General features: G+C 36.4%; 1 protein-coding gene across 1 annotated transcript; it reads left to right on the top strand.

The window, feature by feature from the left end:
• Window positions 1–3852: 3852 nt before the first annotated feature.
• LOC131427200 (transcription factor atoh8-like) lies at window positions 3853–5045 on the top strand. The gene has a single exon (XM_058590183.1). The coding sequence runs from the start codon at window positions 4164–4166 to the stop codon at window positions 4953–4955; it is 792 nt and encodes a 263-aa protein (XP_058446166.1). The 5' UTR covers window positions 3853–4163; the 3' UTR covers window positions 4956–5045.
• The last annotated feature ends 11205 nt before the right edge of the window (window positions 5046–16250 follow it).

Genomic DNA, 16250 nt, shown 5'->3' with positions numbered 1-16250 from the left:
TTAATTTTCACTTCCTTTTCAATAAGCGACATTTTGAAATCGCAGAATTTCAACCGCACAAACAAGTAAACAAACAAAAGCTGACAGTCAAACGCATAGTATGCTGTCTGAACATAAAAAACATCACAAATACATGCGTACAACACAAATGTATGTGGATAGCTTATTTTCGATACACTCCGTAGTTTACATTTGATTCAAAATTTTTGAAAATCAGTGTAGACATCTTTGAGAAATCGTAGTGGGAATTATATTTTTAATAACCTTCCGAATGAAAACTGAATGCCACTAAAACAGAAATAAGTTTATTTTGTTATCGACTATTCAAATCTGCAAATATGTTTTATAGGATCTTAAGACCTTTTATTTGAATCTTAGATCGGTTCAGCCCTCTACGAGAAAAATAAGTTACATTATTTTAATTTCGTTTTACATATCATCCTGTAGTTCCGGAACCAGAAGTCGGATCCAAACGCAATCCAAGAACTTTGTTTGGGAGCATACGACTTTTCATATGGATCTGAGATTGTAGAAAACGGTTGAGTATTCTCCGAGAAAATTGAATGAAATTATTTTTCACGCGCACATTTGCTGATCTCGACGAACTGATTCGAATGGTATATGGGTGTTATGTTTTTCCAGCATTTATTGCTGTAAGTAGTTGAAATCGATATAATTATGGAATTGCTTTCAACTGGTGCACATATGTTATATTCGAACTTTTATGTTACCAAAAACGAACCGTGCTAAAATTGGTCCGAGGCAAAATGTTATGAAAAATGATGCTGTACACAGTCTTTTTGCTACTTAGAAACAATTGCCTGTAACAGTATAAAAAATCGTGCTTCACGTAGCTCCTGCTTTGTCATACAGTGCTCAAAACTCCTACTGCTGGAATAGGGAGGAAAGTCGTTTACACAAAAATATCGATATCTTCGTTAAAAATAGACGGATTTCAACAATCTATGGCTTGTTGGATAGCTATTACGGTGCGGAGTTTAAGTCTAAAAACATTTTCTGTTTTCAAGGTCAATTGTGACAGATATTGTCAAAATGGTGGAAATTTTGACATAAAATTTCGTATAACTCAAAAAGTAACGACCGATCTCAACCCCATTCAATAGCGTTAAGGGTGACAGGAACGCCATTCATTTGCGACTAGTTTGATCAAAATCGATCCAGTAATCTCTGAGATCTCGACCTCTTTGTTGACAACACACATACAGACCCACACACACACACACACACACACACACACACACACACACACACACACACACACACACACACACACACACACACCAGCATTAAAATTCGAGTAAAAATGCCAGTTTTAATATTGTTACTGAACGGAAAATAGATTTATTATAACTTTCATTCAGTATTCAACGAAATGGAAAACTCTTCAAATTACTGACGAATGAAACAGTCGACATGAAAATTTCCAGAAGAATGACTTTTGAAACGAAACTCAATTCTGCAACACATATCCGGATGAGTTGTTTAACAAGCTACCGTTGCGAGCAGCATTCTGACAATATTGACATGTAGCCAGCGGATGGTCGTAGGCGACAAGCAATTTATGTGTTGTTCTTGTGTCTCGCCCAATAGCTACATAAAAAGGTAAAGCCTTCTTCAAGCGCATGTGTAACAAGTGTACACCATTGGTATAATGTACTGGAGTGTTATTGTTGTCGTTATTTTTTCAAATTCGATTGCTATTCGTCTTATTTAGCTACTGTGAATGCAGATGCATTTGCTCCTTAAGCAAGGTTCCAGGAACTTTCATCAAAGGTCGAGAGCGAGCTCGTTTAAAGTTTAAAGACGGTATTTGTTCGTATTGGTAGTGGCCCCTTTTAATTGTTTGGCTAATTTTGAAATCGTCTTATTGTTCAAATACTGTATGTTTTTTGTTTCTATCGTTCATTTTGTCAACTGTTTTGACGCGGTATAAAAACAAACTGAGAATTTCTCTAGTTGGTCTACTTGGAATGTCCTCCAGCTAAAAAAATTCTTCACACAATCTCCAATTTAAATTGTCTTCTGTCGCCGAAAGATACTAATTTGTGAGGTTTTTTTATGTGTCACTTTCGCCGCTAGGCTTTACGATAACAGTGGTAACTCGCAAAAAATACACCAAGTCCAACGATCCGACCAAATATACACGAAAGCGCAACATACAAACGTTGATTTAAATAAAAGGTCTCATGATCTCATCTAAAATTCCGGAGCTTGATTCGAATCCGACTTCCTGTTCCGGAATTGCAGGATAATGAGTGTTTAAAATTTCAATCATATCAACCGACTTCGGCTCACTGCTCCTCGAATTGCGATTCCGGAAGTACCGCAAATACTGAAACTCTAAAACAGAACTTATTCCCTTTTTTTTCAGATATGCCGGACCGATTCTTTCAAACTTAGATTTAAACAAAAGGTCGTACGTAACTATCCTGAAGTTGATCCAGATACGCTTTCCGGTCAATGATTTGTTTTAGTCTTGTTAAGGCGAAGACCCGTCTTGAGCTAGTTTTGAATTGGATCAGTATCTAACGTGGAAAACAGATTGGAAAAATGACTTGCCAATGCAACTATCAAATGAAAACCTCGAAAATGTTACCGCAAAGATGGGACTGGAACCCATAGCTAGCTCCTAACCGGGGAAATTGTTTTACCAATTAAACTACCCTGCATATGAAAACACATAAAGCCCTAGACTAGATTAGAAAAATCAAGCATGCAAATAAAATGAATGAATAAAAATTTTATCACAAAAAAAAAATCTTTGAGGAATCGTAGTGCGATTAAAATTGCCTTCCAAAACAAAAACTGAATACAACTATATTCATATTTTTGCTGTTCAGCGAGCGTTTCGATATGCGCGAAACAATCATTGAAGATCTAGTGCGCATTGAGTGGAAAATTTTCAGTTTCATACAGAATAATGTTTTGAATTTTCTCCACTTTCCTAATGTGTTTTCCTTATTATTCAAAATTTACATCTGGAATTTATAACAAGAAAAACTGGCGACCCCAGCAGCGTTTTACTCGTGTTTCAAAAATACAAAAAATAAAACGGCAGCGTATACCAGTTTTAAATTTAACAGTTAAACTGTTCGAATAAATAAAACTAAAATGGCTTGTTGGAGATACCTTTTTTTGAGTTTCAGTTCTATTATAGATTTCCTATATAATTTCCAGTTGCTGAATTTGCGTTCTATTTTTCGTATTTTTGAAACACGAAAAAACGCTGCTGGGACCGCCAGTTTTTCTTGTTATAATTTCCAGATTTCAATTTAAAAAATGCACCTAGAACTGGAACACTCCAGAACATGCCCTAAGTGGTAGGGTTTCAATAAATTATTTTTGATCAACATTATACTTGACAAAATTAGTACGCTACTAAACGCATCCTTTTCCCACAGAATACACGCCCTCCTTATAAAAACATTTTTCTGTGCTTTGCGGCAAAACCTCCAACAGAAAACGAAAGGATCCACAGTATCAAATTCGACTGCACGGATCTGGAAAGCTTTCGTGGGCCCCACATAAAAAAGAAGACCGAGGCATCACCGATCATACCATATGACCTGACAACCACAGTTTCGGTACAATATTCACCCCAAATTGTTTCCCTTCGGACATTAACACATTCGGTTGCGCTTAACCCCCTGTTTTTATTTTCGTTTTTTTTTTCTTCTTTTATTTTCGCGTTGATGAACCTACAAGCGAACTCATCCATCCGTCTGTGTTTCGTATGATCCTTGCTGATAAAGTGCAAGAATTAAGGAGCGAAAGCCGTCCGCGTCGATCGAATGCCATCGCAGTACGTTCGATGCACCCGTTCGGGCCGGATCGTTGGCCTTGCCATCCAGTCAGTCCAGAAGTAAGGAAGGAAGGAAAGTCAAAATAAAAATACATCGAAACATTGTTGGTCGGTTTCATCATTGAAGTTGCCGCGCGAAAGATCGTTTGACCCAAAATAATAACAGAAATACCGAACAATATTGGTGCGATCCCGCGGAATCATACGGAAACAGGATATTAACCCACAACGCAAAGACTTAAATTACTCGCATCTCGTGCCAAGCAAAAAAAAAAACAAAATCATAAAATCGGCCAAAAGCAGTGTGTGTGATGATAATTTGGGTGTTCCACCGAGAACGATGGATCATTACTCAACGGTCGGATTGGATCGCCTAACTGGCTACGGGCTGTCGGTGATGGACAGCTATTTACCGAATTACTCAACCGACACGTCCCTGTATCGCAGCTTCAGTTCCTCGGGCGACACGAGCCCATCGTTCACCGGTCGTGATGGAAGCGTCAATTACGGGTTGTCTTCATTCACGGAAATGATAATCGATGGCGAAAGCTTCGTTCCGGTTCAACCTCATGATTATTACTGTCTGGATCAGCGGCTCGTCGACACCGTCGGGAATCAACAACTAGCAGCTCCCGTTTTGACGACGACCGACGCCATCAAACCTGTCCCGAGAGCGGGCAAGAGTAAGCGGAAAGCTCCCGTTGCTTCATCCTCCAGCTCCTGTTCATTCTCCGGCAGAAAGAACTGTAAACGTGCTAAAAGTGAGCCCAGTGATTTGAAAGAAACGCCTGCCCTATCAACGCCTCCCAGTCCAACCGTGCTGAGGAAGCGGCGTCTTGCCGCAAATGCCAGGGAGCGCAAACGGATGAACAGCCTGAATGTGGCATTCGATCGTTTGCGGGAGATCGTGCCAACTCTCGGACCGGACCAAAAACTGTCCAAATTCGAGACACTTCAAATGGCACAAACCTACATTAACGCACTGAGTGATCTGCTGGAGAGAGGAACCGACGCCTCGAGCTACAGTTTGTTTGATGTTTCCTCACCGGAAATGGCCAGCGACACCAACAACAATCACGATCGGGATGGGGCTGCCGACGTGCAACGATTTTATGATGTGAATTACATGTGACGGTGTTTTCAGAACTGATCTCGTACGAATACTGTATTAACGAAGCCAAATCTAGTCTTAAGGGCGAACGCGATTAATTTTATTGTGAAGTGATGGATGATAATGCTCAACTTACAAATAAAGTGTTTTTTTATTCGGAACGTCAAATTTGATTTCCAAATATCACAGGCTATAGTTATTGTCAAATTTCCTTTTAGTTACATCTTCGACTCCTCAGTACACCAGCAGTACCAGTAAAGAATTAATGAATACGTATAGAAGCTGCGATACTTGGATGAAAATCTCAACAATCATTTTTTTATATATTTTTATTATTTTGTTTGTGGCAATATTCTATTTCCAGGCTATAAAACTTACCAATGTTTTTCAGGAATTATTGGAATTCGACATCCGATTCCAAAAATATTGTTCGGAGTTCGGATCCAACTTCTGAAGATGAGTATTGATTAGTTTAAGCCGCTACTGAAAGAGCCAACACAAAAAAAAACGTTTCCAAACGGAACTCAAAACTTTTCCAATGTATAGTTTTTATAAGTTGATGCCCATGCAAACTCACCTCGGCAAGATCGGACTGAGCAAATGCCTGTGTGTATGTGTATGTGTGTATGTAACAAAAATATGCACTCACTTTTCTCGAAGATAGCTGAACCGATTTTTACACACTAACATAAGATTCAAATAAAAGGTCTCATGATCCCATTGCCTGCTATTGAATTTCATTTGAATCCGACTTCCGGTTCCGGAGTTACATGGTAATATGTGAGTATTAGAGAAAAAGTGTGTTCTCAATTTTCTCTGAAACGGCTGAACCGATATTCACAAACTAAGATTCGAATGAAAGGTCTTGCAATTTCCTACAAATTTCTGGAACATTTTATTCGGATCCGATTGCGTGATAAGTGAAAAATTACCCATTTCAGTCGTATTTTTTCTCGAACGATAGTCAAAAACAGGTACAAGTCCCATTAAACTGTCTGATAAACTCTTCTAGTTTGCAAAGGTTGTTAGTTTGTGGGTATAAAAACTGCTGGTCCCCCCTTTTCCTGTACCGGAAGCAACGAAAGTTGTGAAGAAAAATTCCTAAAATAGAATTCGCTTCGGTTTCTCAGCGATTCTTAAGCTCAAGCTTGAGCAACCACCCCTGGTTACTGCTCCGTTACTGATCGGGATTAGCTGAAATTGTACAGGGAGTTTCTAAATGATCCGACCTGGGACTGGTAAATCATCCTTCAATGTACATCTTCTTGATTCACAGCTCTTGTTCGAGGAAACTGAAAAAAAATTTGCAATACTATCGCGTAAAGAATATAAACTTCCCTATTTTTTTAAAATGGAATTACCTGCTACAAAATAAACGAGTGAATAGGATTTAGACAAACAGTTGATTCATTGCATTGACATATTCTAAACAGTTGTTATAAAATCATTTTAAATCACCAAATAAGGTCAACAGATTTCACGCGATTTTTTTTATTTTATAATTTATTAACTGGTTATATTGGTTGATCGCCCAAGCCGGCTACCGAGAAAAATATCAATCTGTTGTTTGAAATATTAATATCAAGTTTTTTTTACTATGTATTCATTATACCGATATATGTTATCTCTGTTATTAACTTTGTAATATCAACGGATTTGCGCAATAGTTGATTTTTATCATTCAATTTATAATCCTGAAAAACAATCAATAACATGGAAGAAGAAAACATTCCAAATAAAACTTTTCTCCGAAGCTAGACGGAAATTGATAGGTTGAACGAAGAGATAATTTAGTAAAATAGAGTAATCAGAAGTGAAACATTGAAAATATCTGCAAACTGAAAAGAAAAACTTTTACGACATGGAAGCAGGAACCCAGTGGATCTATTCTTGGTTCATTTTTTCCGCCGGATGCCACACGGCATCTAGGCTGGTACTGTCCGGAGAGAGGTAATAGGTACTATCAATCTCCTAGTGGACCCCAGCTCCTCTTCGGTTTCTCAGCGATGCTTGAACCGATTTTCACAAATCTTGATTTGAATTGAAGCTCATATTATCTTTAAAGCTACTGTGAAATTTTATCCGCAGTTACAGGGCAATAGGTGTCAAAGTTTTCAAATCGTCATATAGAATGACAATACAACAACGATACGCACCGGTACGTGCAACGTGAGAGAAGAAAACACATAACGAACGATGCGTACTTTGTTCTATTTCGTACACGCTACAAATCAAACAAAATGGTTATGGATGTCTGCTACTAGTGTGTGATATTTGTTGAAGACGGTGCGGCGGTTGATAAAATTTTTAACTATTTTATGATGAGTACGAACAAAAGAATAAAAGAATGCCAATGGATCGAAATTTATTTGAAAAAAAATTGCAAATTTTCACAGTAATTTATTAAGCAATTTTCTGGGTAATTCACAGTAATACTACAGCCGTTGGTGTAGTGATATCAATAATAATAATAATAATAATAATAATAATAATAATAATAATAATAATAATAATAATAATAATAATAATAATAATAATAATAATAATAATAATAATAATAATAATAATAATAATAATAATAATAATAATAATAAAAATAATAATAATAATAATAATAATAATAATAATAATAATAATAGCAATAATAATAATAATATTCCTATTACATGTTTTATGCTGTTTAGCTTGACTTACATATGCAGAAGTAACAGAAACGCAGGTTCGCTTCGTTTATTAGATTCCGTTTAATTGGTTGATTCAAAATGGAGCATGAGATAGTAAGTATAGGTTTAACTAGGTCCAAAACTGTTCCAATATGTAGTCATATTTGTTGCTGGCAAACAAACCAACTTCGGCTGTTCTGGTCATCTGAATCAGGTTTCGAAAGAATTGGAAATGGTGATTAAAAACTGCAAAAAGGATCTCATTTACTTTTCTTCAAGATGGCTAAATTGATTATCACAAACTTATAGGTTCAAAGACAGAGTCTTACAATTTCATACGAGATTCCATAATTTGTTGACGATACTACTTCCGGTTCCGGAACTACAGGGTATACATGATTTGTAGAGTTTGTCCGATTAAGTCCGAACAAACTTTCCTATTTCATTTCCATGAACGGTTGTTTTTGCGAATTCTACAGCAATAATTGAACGGCTGAAAGCAAAAATCGGATAAGTGCAACTTAGTTTGTAAAACCTGTTGATCCGGGGGTTTTGCATCAGCAGTTCAACATAATCTGCTGATGCACTGATGAGTCGAAGACAAAACGTAAAAACTAGAAAAAAAAAACTGTTTAACTATTTTTGAATGCAAAAACCGGATAAAACATTGAGAGCAAAAACCGGACATGGATTTTGCAATGCAAGAATCGTTTAAAAACATCTTTTCTGCAAGAACCGGACAAAATAACTTTTAATGCAAAAACCGGACAAAAACTTAACCGGTTCTTCCAAAACAAATGTATTTATCCGGTTTTTGCATTCAAAGTTTTTACAAACTGCCGGTGTGGGAACGCAGCATAAATCAAGTTGCCTTTAACAAACAAGCAAACCATGCTTCGTCCACAGCGACTAAACTTTTTGTAGTTTATTCCGCAGCTGCAAAAAGGCTCGCTAAATCAGGAAACAGTTTCTAGTTTACTATTGAAAAAAAAATAGAAGGAATTCACATCTTTTCAGGACGTTTCCAAGATTCATGGTCATATGATATTTTTTCCAAGGAACTTCCCAAAGTAAATTTTTACTAACGGTTCATCGTCCGTCAATAAGAATCCTTGGTATCTTGTGCGATCTTTCGGCATAACTTCCAGCTGCGTGTTTTGACAATTTGGCAGCTGTATTATGCAATAAGAACGGTAGTCTCCGACTTCCTCCGATTTGCATGCATGAAAATGCAAAATATTTTTCCCCACGGAAATACCATCAACTGAAATTTCGACTAACACTCGACTCAACTTGACGAAATCGGAAAATGTTTGTGTTTGTATCTTTTTGAAGATTTTTCTCTCCTCACAAATTTCTCGGAGATGACTGAATCGGTTTCTATTGGCTCATGCTCGTTTGAAAGCTACTATTGGGTTGTGAATTAAGTTCGAAGATCAATTGGTTGTCACTTCCAGTTCCGGGGGTGTAATTGTATAGGTGACGTCAACGAAAAAACTAATAACCGCTCAATTTTTTCGAATGTGGATGAACCATTTTCTTCGGAATTCATTGAGAATGTTTTCCGATTATGTGACGTAAGCACTGAAGCATACTTTTGGTTTTGTTAACAATTATGAATTAGATAATTGTTTCTGATCATTCAGCATAAAAATATTCGTTTGTCGATCGTAACACCGTCAAATGAGGAATTTCTTGTATAACGATCTTGTCAATTAACCAAATTCGACTTGTGCACTGTTTCTGCACCACAACGCAGTTTTTTTTCCCAAGAAAAACAAAGTCGAAAAGTCAATATTTGCCTGAACGTGTTTCTATTCAATAAGATAATAGATCGAAGAATTCATAAAGTTCGTTAAAACTTCTTTGCGGTTCTGTTTTCAATTGAGGATAATGCACTTAAAAAAAGTGCAACATTCCTGACCGGGGCAGCGTGAGATAAGATTGAAACTGGCCAATGGTGCATTGCCTGTGAATTTTGGAATTACGGTGCCAACAGGCAATGAAAACTGCAACACTCGGCAGCATATGGTGGAGGAATGCCGAAACCACAGATGTAGACAATAGAAATGTGTAACAGCAACAGCCTCACCCGCTAAGGTGGAGCCGGAAATTGCACGAATCAGGATGGAAAAAAGCCGACCATCCTTTGTGGCATAAGAATGGAACATATGCTAGTTAGTATAATGATAACATTGCACCCCACTGCAGGATTGTTGCTGGTGAAGTTAAACATGCTACACAGGAAAACCACGACTTTGTGGCCAACCGGGAGATCAAAATCCTTGTTGCGTAATACCATCAGTACAAGAAATTGTAGACATTGTTGTTGCAGGTTTAATTGTAGGAATTCTAAGAAAGTACAAAATACTCATGGAATATCTTCTTCCATTAGAGAATGAGATAAATCTCATCACAAAGCATAATGTAAATTATGCATTGTGTACTGTTAAACTATTTCCATATATTTTCTGAAGTATTGAATTAAATGCAAAATCATTTCGTATTCCTTTATATTAAAATTATTGATGCCGTAGTTTTACTGGTACGTAAATGAAAGTATGTGGGTGCACGTATGTGTGTGCACCTTCGTTCGCTCATATGTTTCGGAATGGATTAAATCGATCCAGACCATTTTAAGCTTGATTGAAAGCTACACAGCAAAAAAAGTTGTAATAATCCTCGATGTAATTTTTACTAATGTGCTTGAAATAAAGACGTACTCGTTAATTGGTGACAATATTGCATTTTTTCATAAGTGATAATACCCTAACCTTCTATTATTACAACAAAACAACGTACTGAAATTATAAACATTAAATTGTTTGAATCTTGTGTGCAAATCGACATAATATCGCAATCGAAGTTGTAGAGTAAACAATTTTCATCAAATAATCTAATATCAAGCATGACAACGTCGATATAATTCTGTTCGTGTAAAATTCTGTCCTATGAAATGCGTGTTATTACACTTTTAGATTTATAAACACGTTGAAATTAATGCACATCTATACTTCCCCTAAAAATGGTGTGATATTACACTATTGCGCGCATTAATAAATTAAAGTGTTTTTCCCCAGTGCAATGCTGTTTGTGTCAAACTTGGTTGGCCATTCGTGAGCTGAGAGCTAAGTTCGTAAGTTCAGGGAAAACTTACAAGATTTTTTCGTTTTCTGAGTAAGCAATATGATATATTTTGTAATGAAGAATATCATTAACGCTATAACTGCCACGGATTTAATGTTCAGAAAATTATTCATACTAATTTTCCCTAATACAACCTCTATTTCCAGTGCCGGTATCAGAGTTCGATGTTTTTTTCTTTCTATCAATCAAATGGCAATGAAACACCATCAGAATATTGCATTTATGCTCGAAAATGCAAAACTGCTCTACGCCACCAGTACTTTTCAATGAAAAACGACATTAGTAATGCATTTAAAAGAATGCAAGCTACGCTTGTAGCTAAGCTCCCAACCCACTGCAGTTGATGCAGTAGAGTTCGAAACTGAGTTATTTTCGGTTTCAAACGAAACGATTTTCAACCAATGGAAATAAAAATTACTTTATCCTACCTTATATGTTTTGTTTTCATATAAAATCCCATATTTTATTTTTTTGTAATGTTCAAAATAAGTTCATAATAATACCTATATTCACGAAATACATCGTTTGCAATTACGTTATTTTAAATCACATTGTTTGTGGTCACATCGATTGCAGTCACGCAATTTTTCATCGCGTCGTGCTACATTACAATAAGTACAGTACATCTCCTTAATCACATCAATACTCATACGTCGTTTCAATAAGGTGTATAGGTGTGCTATATTACAACAATCTACTTAAACAATGATGTGCAGCGATTTTGATGTGATAGCACAATTTATTTTTTTCTGTGTACTATGAATGCCAATGAACAAGTTTGAGAGGATCATGGCCAACATTGACGGCTCCGGGAATATAATCTTATAGGTGACGTAACCGACAAATTGCAATTTTCTCAGATATGATTCAACCAGCCATATGACACCGGTATGTGAGCACCAGCCATTTGAAAGTACACCGATCACGTTGAGCCCCTCGCGTTTTGAGCCCCAAACACTGCGATGTTTTAATACTTATCGCGAATCTCAAATTGTAAAAATTACCTGCTCTTGATGTCCCAAAACACTGTCTGCTGTATTTTAGCTAAACCGACAAGTTATTGTGAGAGAGTCGACCCAAAATTCACTAATTTTCGTGTTCTAAACGAGGTAAACCGTAAAACAATTGCATTACGGATTGTTTGTTTACGTTGCAATCAACTGATTTTGACGTTCCGATTTTGATCTCATCAAGATGGCGTCGTGACAGGGAGCCGGATTCAACCGATAGGGACAAATTTGTGCTCTCTGACAGCTAGAGTGTGGTCGCAGATCCCGTTGAAATGGATTTTGGCGAATACGGCTGGTTTCGGATACATAGGTCCATACAGTGAAGTGGTTACTGAAGTGAAAAGCATCATTTTTCCAACAAAATGTTGATGACATTACGGCTCAGTAGAATCCTGTAGAGAGTTTTCTACGTAGATTACCAACGGTATAATACATAATCAAAAACAAGTAATATACGTGCATTTGTAGAAAACCTGAAATAATGGTTTTGAATGAATACATTAAGAATCAATGCGAACTTCAATCGTATCTAGTTTTAAAAATGCAAAACGTTTAGATCGGTCTATTCTTATTCAGCACTCAATACTAGAGATGCTCGGTTTACGTGTTAAAAACTTCGGGTACAGGTAGATTTTTATTTTCAGTAGAATACGGGTTAGGTACTAAATAAGTCGGTGAAGAGGTATTTTCGAGAACGCTTCTTAAAAATCATGATTAGTGGTGTCCACTGTATCTGGGCGCAGACTAATCAGAAATGAACAAATGAATGCAGCATAGTTAGAGTAGAAGTTTTTCTAGACTCTAACGTTTCTGTTTGATTTTTTTTTTTAATTTTTTAAATTTTTGGTGGTTGTTCAAAGTGAAAACTACGATTTATCACGAAAAAATCCCCCATTTTGTAGCTGCTAAACCTTCCCAAAGTAACAAACAGCCAAAAGGAAAACGTTGGGGTCAGGTATTTTATATGTAGAAAGTGTGTGCAAAATTTGAAAAAAATGGTGCAGTAGTTTTTGAATGACGATGGACACGGACTTTCAAAACCTGCTTTCGAGGAAAACGCGTTTGAAGGTTTTTGTCTATAAAATCAATGGAAACAATTACTTCAGGGAGCCCGTAGGGTCTAACATTTTCAAAAAATCATATTTTTTGTCTTATAATTTATTTTAACGAAACATTTCAAGAATGTTTTGTCGAGTTTTGAAGTCAATCGAAGTAGAAACCTTGGACCTGTGCGCCGAGCTCTTGCTTATTCGTAGAATGAGATAGCCATAGATAAAGGTCCATAACTTCCAGAGTTTCGTTCCAATAGGCTTGAAAATTTCACAGAAAATTCTTCAAATGTTTTACTATATATAAAGAAAATAATTAATGATTTTTCAAAAGTGTTAGACCCTACCTGGGTAGATGTAAATGGCAAACAAAGATCATAATAATAACAAATATTACCGTCATATCGGCTCTTATTACGGGTATCACTACACGGTGAAAACCAAGTGAAGTGATTTTTACCTTATTATCGGTATCACTTCACGGTGAAAACTAAGTGACGTGAATGAAGGTCATTATCACGAAAGTCACTTCAGAGAAAAAAGTAATTACTTAGATGAGCTTGTTGTTATTACGAACATCAAATCACCAAAATTTTGTTGGAAAAATGATTTTTTTCATTACAGTGACTATTTTATTGACCGTGACACTGGTAATAGGTAAAATCAAGTGGAGTGATATATGAGTGAAGTGAAAGTGGAAGTGGAAGTGAGAACGGTAATAAGGGCCATCTTGTCTTGACGTTTCTGTACTATCATAGCGATACTTGATGACCCTTATTACCGGTGTCACTACACGGTGAAAACCAAGTGAAGTGACTGTTACCCTTACTATGGGTATCACTTCACGGTGGAAATCAAGTGAAGTGAATGTAGGTCCTTATTACGGAAGTCACTTCAGACACAAAAGTAATTATTTGAATGAACTTGATGTCATTATGAACATCACCCCACTAACATTTTGTTGAAAAAAAAAATAGTTTTTTCCACCACAGTAATCACTTCACTATGCGTGATACCGGTAATAGGTAAAATCAAGTGAAGTGACATGTGAAAGTGGAAGTGAGAATGGTAATAAGGGCCGATATTTTCTTGATATTTCATCTGTTTGGCATCTGAATAAGTTATTAGATCTTATTTCGTTATTGATGAGTTATTCCAATTTTATTAAGTACAATTGATCCAACAGTTCTATCTTCAACTAAAATACAATTGAATAAACTGCAGCAGAATCAGATGAGAGAAATTCTTATTATAGTATTCAATTCTGAATGCTAGAATATAAAATAAATCATAAATTTTTCTTCTCTAAATATTTTATTTTTGGTTTGATATTACAATGACAGAACTTTATATTTTGTTGACATTCTCTCATGAAGGCTTTGATATGAATTTTGATATTTTAACTTTTATATCAAACTAAATAATGGTTATTTCTACCATTGAGACGTTCGGTTTTAAGAATAAAATTTATTATTGGTTTTTCAAATCACTTCTACCCGGGTACCCGCCCCTTAATTATAGATTGTGAGTAAAGACTGTCCCAGGAAGTATGGACGCACTTTGATTTCGCTGTAAATAATTCACTGTAAATAATTCAATAAGTGTCAAATTTTATTCAATATACTGATAATATTAGACTACAACAACAGAATATTATTCTCAACATTAGCCATTGAAGACTAGCTGGCGCACCTTCTTGCGAACGTTCCTCATTAAATTCCGTACAGACTTCTTGGCGACAAGTTCTGATACTTTTTTCCAATCTTTTTCGAACTGTTGAATGGTTTCGGCTGCCGAGATATGTTTCCTAAGATGTGCGTTCGTTAATGCCCAAAATTCCTCAATTGGTCGAAGTTGTGGGCAATTTGGTGGATTCATGTGTTTTGGGACGAAAGTGACATTTTTGGTAGTATACCATTCTACCGTTGATTTCGAGTAGTGGCAAGAAGCAAGATCTGGCCAGAAGACAACAGGATCCTTGTGGCTTCGAATCATGGGTAGAAGTCGTTTTCGTAAACATTCCTTGATGTATATTTCACTGTTCATCGAAGCAGTGGTGATGAAGGGGCCACACCTACAAATTGCTTGCAGACCATAGCTTTCTTACCAAACTTCAATCGATGTCTCGGACTGGTTTAACACTTGCCCTTCTCGCACCGTATAATATTGTGGTCCCGGCAAGGATTTGTAATCGAGTTTCACGTAGGTTTCGTCGTCCATGATTATGTAGCTCGAATTTCCAGCAAGAATCGTATTGTACAGCTTTCGAACCCTCGGCCTGATCGATGTTTCTTCTTTCGGACTACGATTCAAACGTTCTTTAGCACGAAGAACATTTGACTTCGAAGTGTCCACTTTTTTGGCCACATCCCGAACTGAAACCTCCTTCTTTTGCTCGAACACCTTCAGTATACGTTTATTCAACTTAGGGTTAGCAGGACCTTTTTTCGACCCGTTTTCGGCTTATTCTCAAAGGTGTTATCCTCACCGAACTTCCTGATTGCATTTCGCACGGTTTTTTCACTTACTCCTTCCATTTTTGCTATCTGTCTCAGTGACAGTCCGCATTCTGTGCACCATTTGTACACAATTTTTCGACGTTGTTCTGCTAATGAAAACGAATAAACAACTGCACAAGTGGTTAGTGAAGAGTGTAAACAACAGGACGCAGCCATAAAAATTGACAGATTCTGAACCATAGCGAAATGGCAGCGGTTTTTTGGTTGCGTCCATACTTTCTGGGACAGTCTTTATAAGTTGAGCACAATGATGATTAAAGTGATTATAATTATGGTGCTTTTCCGCAGGTGCCCTTCTTCGTTCTATAAAAATATGGTAGCACAGATAAAATGTTTTATTTGTTCATAATAAATAGAATATTTGGAATCGGAACGCTAACTACAACTCGGTAATGTTTCCGACGAAGTTTGGAATTCACATATTTTCAATTAAATAGTAAAATGCATTCGAAGTTCAATTATTTTGTTTTTGGTTTTCTGAAATTTCAAACATTAAACAATCACCCTTATTCTGAATAACGACGTACCGTTTTTTCGATAGTATTTCATTCGCATTCCCAATAACGCTAGCAAAATCAAAGGTAGCTAGGATTCGATCGAACCACATTCGATCGAAAAATCAATACGTTGTTATTCAGAATAAGGGCGAATATTTACCGAATTCTCATCACGAAATACAGATCAGTATGGTTAAAAATGACAGCGCGCACAAACTTCAGCTTCAATAAATGAATTACTGAACTAATTGCTGGACGTTCAGCTGTATAAAAGTCGGTATAATATTTTTGCAGAGTTCGGTAAAGGAAATTAAGTGTGCATATCAGATGATCAAATTAACAGAACTGATAGTCCCATAAAAATATCCAAGTCCGATTTCCGGTTCTAGGTAGTCGACACTATAAAAAATATAACAAAATACTGTTTCTTT

The sequence above is a fragment of the Malaya genurostris genome, chromosome 2 (genome assembly GCF_030247185.1).
Source record: "Malaya genurostris strain Urasoe2022 chromosome 2, Malgen_1.1, whole genome shotgun sequence".
NCBI lineage: Eukaryota > Metazoa > Arthropoda > Insecta > Diptera > Culicidae > Malaya > Malaya genurostris.
This window is presented reverse-complemented; position numbering and strand designations above follow the sequence as displayed.